The sequence below is a fragment of the Brassica napus genome, chromosome C9 (assembly GCF_020379485.1).
Source record: "Brassica napus cultivar Da-Ae chromosome C9, Da-Ae, whole genome shotgun sequence".
NCBI lineage: Eukaryota > Viridiplantae > Streptophyta > Magnoliopsida > Brassicales > Brassicaceae > Brassica > Brassica napus.
In genome coordinates, this window is record NC_063452.1 from 24,777,977 (window position 1) to 24,783,625 (window position 5,649).

The following is a 5,649-nucleotide window of genomic DNA, read 5'->3' on the forward strand; positions in this document are numbered from 1 at the left end:
CCCTAAGTTTAAACCATTAGTCAACTACTCTAAGTGGTTTTTTTTCCATTAATATATATTGGGTTTTCATCTTTTTAGTAAAGAATTGTTAATATTGTTTCTTCAAGAAAGTGTTATGATTTTTTTTTTTCCTGTAAAGTATATATGGATTTTAGACGATGAAGCACATGCAACGGCCTTGGAACAATCGTCGCTGCCAAAGTACCCTTGAATACTATCTACAACAGGCATTTATATAATTGACCAGAAAAAGCTAAAACAAGCATTTATATACTAACCAAATAGATACTACTTCCTTTGATTTTACAAAAAAAAAAGGTGTTATGTTAACAATTATGTTGTTATACTCATTTTAAAAATGTAATACAATTTATCCATAATTTAAGTTTAATGTTAATTGTAAAATAAATGAATTTTGGCATTCAAAAATGCATTAATTTTATAAACAATGTTATTTATTTTAAACATTATAAGTTAAATGAATGTAGTTATTAAGAACATAAATATACTTTTAATTATTTTATAAATTTATGCCAAAAATATCAAAATTCATGTAACGGAAGAAGTAATAAACATGATGTTGTCAGGGATCAGCGGGTCAACCACTTAGATATTGACAGCCTGTTTTCGCCCGGTGGCACAGTCTTAATTCTCAGCGCTTCATTAACCAGACAAAAAGGAAAGTTATTTCCGTTAATTAAAAATTTACACTACGATCTATAACCCATTAACTAGGCCCATTATGAAAAATCAGCAAAAGAGATCATAAACGCTGTCGTTTCAGGACCGTGTCTGTCTTTTCTCCTTTTTGTTGGTTTACAAACGGTGAGAGTGTGTAATTCTCACTGTAACCACTTTTGGTATTTAGGGCACTGCTCTGCTGCTCCGGCGAGGAAGAGCAAAAAAAGAAAAGAAAAAAATACTACAGTTTGAAGAAACAAAAAGATACGAGTCCACTCTACATTGGTGACAGACACATCTATTTGAGGTTTGACATGTTGAAATTTCATTTTTGTAACACATTTCAGGAAGAAAAAGAACAGTTTCAGCATTTTGATTTCAACCCAGATCTGTTTATTGAATGTTAATCCTATCTTCTTTCGCTCTTTTGATTTTGCTTACAACGTCTCTCTGTTTGATTTTGTAATCCGAAAAAGGTTTGGGGGTTTACTGGTAACTGTTTCTTTTCTCGTTTTCCCGCTTGTTTCTCTCTTAAATCGACACGGGTTTTCGTTTCTTATCGTCAAAATCTCTGCTTTATTTTAATGGGTCTATGCGTTTCTTTACCTTTCCTTAACTTTTTTTTTTTTCTTCAGTCTCTCTCTCTCTCTCTCTTTTGATTCATTTGCTACTTTACGCTTTAGTTACTACACCGTCGATGTCTGTCTTCGTCTTGTTTTCCAACTCTTGGGGTTATTCTCTCTCTCTCTCTCTCTCTCTATCTAGTTCATGGTGTTGTGTATGTTACTAGGGTTTGTACTAACAGATTTGTGATTCTACTTATATGAAATGTGTTTCCTTGCAGCTATAGATTTACTGAATGTTACTTTAAATTCACAGGCTTTGTTTGTTTCAACTCTCAACTTTAGCCAAATATGTGTTTTGCTTATGCAGGTTTCTATTTCTGTAGCGACTTTCTAATTGTAGCCATTAAAAAATGGGAAAGACTCCAAGTCCTGGTAAATGGATCAAGTCTCTTCTTGGCAAGAAGTCATCCAAATCTAGTTTGGACAAAGGAACCGACAAATTGGTAACAAAAAAAAAAAAAAAACATATTGTTTTGTTTTCTTCTCTTCTGTCATAAACACACAATGATATGTAATATTCAACATTGTTCATGTGTGACAGAGATCTGCAAAGAAAGAAGAGCCTGTGGTGAAGGTGAAGGATAATAGCAATGTCTCAACCTTACCCACCAATCCCTCTCCGGTACTTTCATCACAAGAAGTTGCAGCTACACAAACCGTACTAGTCCCAGATGTTGTAGTCCTTGAGAATCAGCCTAAACGCAATGGAACAAATGCAAATCCTGAGTCAGGGGATGACACAGAAGAACTCAAGCTCGAGGAAGATGCTACAAAGGTTTCAAGCTTGAACTCTTCTTTCTACATTTCAGTATTGAGACATCGGTTCTTATTCTGCTGATACCGTGTTGTTTCTCGGATTTTCTTGAAGGATCGTGAAGAGTTTCAAATGCTTAAAGGTGTCATAAAGCTGCAAGCAGTTATCCGTGGTCACTTGGTTAGAAGACAAGCTGTTGCGACGTACTCTTGCATTTGGGGAATTGTGAAGCTTCAAGCTCTTGTCCGTGGGAAGATAGCTAGATCTTCAGTAACCGGTGTTCATCTTCAGAAAACAAATCCTCAAACTCTGCAAGGAAGCACATACAGTTGGCTAGAGGGTTCCACTAAGCTATCCATGATTGATAAGGTAACATTAGACATTTTGCTTATTCTGTGAATTGCTCTTTCTTATTTGCTTCTTTGAATTTTTTTCAGCTTCTAGTTTCCTCACCAATGGTATCACCTCTGAAGATTCATTATGGTCCTGAGGATTCTAACTCAGCCAAGGTGTGGCTTGAGCGGTGGACACAGTTGCAGGTGTGGTCTCCTGGTCCACTGGTTATTAGGAGCCTGGTTCCTAAATCTCAGACAAAGAAGCCAAGTTTTCAAGCGGTTGAAGCGGACAAGGGAAAACTTAAGAGAGGTATCAAGAAACCACCCGGTGGTTTAAATACTGGAAGTGGCTCTAGCAGCAGCCGTTCTACAGCTGAAAAGCGAAGTGTGAGGAAGGCTTCCACGCTTGGTAAAGAGGTTTCAAATGATAAGCCTAAGCAGAGTTCGAGAAAAAGTACAAGCGCCATAAAGGAAGGGTCTTCTTCATTGGAGGTTAAGGATGAGAAGCCTAGAATTAGTCTCAAAAAGGCTAATGGGATAGAGGTTAAACCTACACGCAAATCCGCAGAGAAGAAGAAAGAGGTTGTTGATTCAGTGCAGAAAGAAGTTCCTGGTGACAAGGTTTCATCTTCTGTAGTTGATACTCCTGAAGAAGAAGAAGAGGTGAAAGATAGCTCTGAAACAGTTTCCAAAGAGGTTGATCTCGACAAAGATGAGAAATCACTGGTTTTGGATACCCCAGAGCAAGGTGAGCTCAAAACTGAAGAGAAAAATGACAAAGCTGAAGAAGAGATTCAAGAGCCAGACGTGCAGATAAGCTCCGAGAATGGAAACGCTGCTTCTGAGTTCACAAAGCAAAGCGATAGACGAGCTTCGCTGCCTGCAAAGATTGAGAATCAGCAACAAGACGATGGGGTAACACATAGCGGGAGAAAGATCCCAAGCTACATGGCACCAACTGCATCCGCAAAGGCAAGAGTAAGAGGAGGACAAGGGTCTCCGAGGTTTGGTGGTCAAGAGAAGCATGAGAAAAATGGGATAACTAGGCGCCACTCTCTTCCTCCTGGAGCCAATGGGAAGCTGAGTGCAATGTCTCCAAGAGCTCACAGACTTCTCATAGCTTCAGCTAAGGGATCAATGAACAGTGACAGATCTTTTTCTTCTTCCAAGGACATTGGTGGTAAGAAGTCTAAAAAGCTTTATCCATGAGCCTCTTCAAAATCTCAACCTTTGCACTGTAATCTACATCCTTTAACCCCATTTTTGTTCATGTTTTATTTCAGATAAATCGACCAAAGCTGAGTGGAAACGGTGAATTGCTTTTGAGGCAATAGAGAAAGCAATCCTGATCGTCTTACACTGTTGGACAAACCTCTGAAACGTTTCATCATCACTTTAGCTGTTTTGTTTCTATGTTTCCTGTGTGTGTTTAGTTTGGTTATGATTTGCTTTGGTTTTGGTGTGGTGAGTCTTTGACATGTTCTTTTTAGTTTTACTCTTAGGTTCTTTGTCTTCACAAACTAAAAGGGTTTTCTAGTATATAGTTCTAACAATGCTTCTCTTTTTTATTTAAGTAACAAATATTATCTCACCAGAACTATTTCAGTAATTTTTGTTATTTTGTAAAGCAAAAAGTAAAGAAGCAAAATAGAACTATTTCAGTAATTTTTGTTATTTTGTAAAGCAAAAAGTAAAGAAGCAAAATCTCATATAGGAAATTAAAACAACATGCAGACCTACAAGTTCATAAGTTAGTATAGAATAATAATATATTGCATGCTTATTTACTTTTAATTCTGTACTATAATTATATAATACATAGCCTTGCTAAAAAAGATGCATAGCATGATAAAAGCTAAAAACTGAAAGTATCGTTAAATGTATCTAGTCGACCGAGTCAAAAAGTGACTCTGATCATCTCAGATGGTTTATTCTATTTTTTTCCTATAAAATAGATCTAACTCTATAATAGAATTAGATGTTGCTTCAATGGTATTCTATTTTAGAATGAAAAATAAAATGATAAACAAAAAATAAAAAAAATACTCTATAAATAGAGTAAAAAATAGGTTTACACTATTATCTATATATATAAAGTAGACTTTTTTCTCTTCTTATGGCATGTGGAATGGGGTTTGTTGACATGTGTCCTCTTTTTACATTTTAGATCCTTCTTCTTTTAGACTATTGCAATTTGGTTCATTATTTTCAAATTATGCACTATCTAATCCTTCTCACACTAACTATCATCATTTGAAGTTTGATAATCTATTTTATTGTTCAAAAAATTGTAAAACGAATAAAGAAATAAATAAAAAAATATAAATGTATTTTAATATTTAATTTATTCACTGCTAAAAATAACATAAACTTTCGCTATTTTATTATTTTTTACTATTTTCTATTATTTCATTTACAACTATATATTTATCTTAATATTAACCAAACTAAAGCAAAACACATAATCTAAACATAAAACCTCCATAATCATAGAGAAAAAAATACCAAAGTAACACTAACTCAATAAAGGTCCAGAGCTCAAAGGCGATCAAGAACGAAAATTAACTTACCCGACTTTATCATTGAGTGTCTTGGCCAGAACAATCAAAAGTCAGAAAAATGTAGAAAGATAATCTTGAGATAAAGCAATCGCTCGAACACAAAGGAGCGTGATCAAAGACCAATGCAAAGAACCAAGAAAGCGGGTTAGAGGAAAAATAATCAACAGAAGGCTAAAATCACCACGAAACAGGAAGAGACATACATAACGAACGATAAGGACAACCACCAGCTAAGAGGTAAGAATCACCTGACAAACTAAACAAGCACAAACAAGACGTCTATGCAAGTGAAGAACCACAAAACTCTGGATAGAAGGGACCAAAGCTCCAAGAGACTAATACCACACACTTATACTAAGGGAAGCAAGGGAAGAAGAGAACAACCTGAGTGAGGGAGAACGGAAGTCAACCCCCGAGAAACCAGAGCCCAGACTTGAGACCAGAAACAATCTTCCAAATCTACAGAGCATATTCGGAGGAGAACACTATCCAAATCTGGAGTGGCAAACATGGCGAAAGGGAGAGTCACAGAGACGCAAGCAGCCATGAAAGTTGCAACGAGATGGGGGAACATAGATGGAAGGGTAGACAAAACGAAATCATTCAATCGCGGAGCCGTCCTCGAGCTATAGAAGTCAGATCACCAAAAACCATATCTTGAAAACTAAAACGAGAAGGGATTATCGATGGTA

The 5,649-nt window shown here is 36.1% G+C and overlaps 1 protein-coding gene across 1 annotated transcript; it reads left to right on the top strand.

Annotated features, from left to right (window-relative positions):
- Positions 1-807: 807 nt before the first annotated feature.
- Positions 808-3,987, top strand: LOC106416516 (protein IQ-DOMAIN 29). The gene is made up of 6 exons (XM_013857430.3): positions 808-988; positions 1,615-1,750; positions 1,849-2,082; positions 2,176-2,430; positions 2,499-3,576; positions 3,680-3,987. The coding sequence occupies exons 2-6, from the start codon at positions 1,658-1,660 to the stop codon at positions 3,709-3,711; spliced, it is 1,692 nt and encodes a 563-aa protein (XP_013712884.1). The 5' UTR covers positions 808-988; positions 1,615-1,657; the 3' UTR covers positions 3,712-3,987.
- The last annotated feature ends 1,662 nt before the right edge of the window (positions 3,988-5,649 follow it).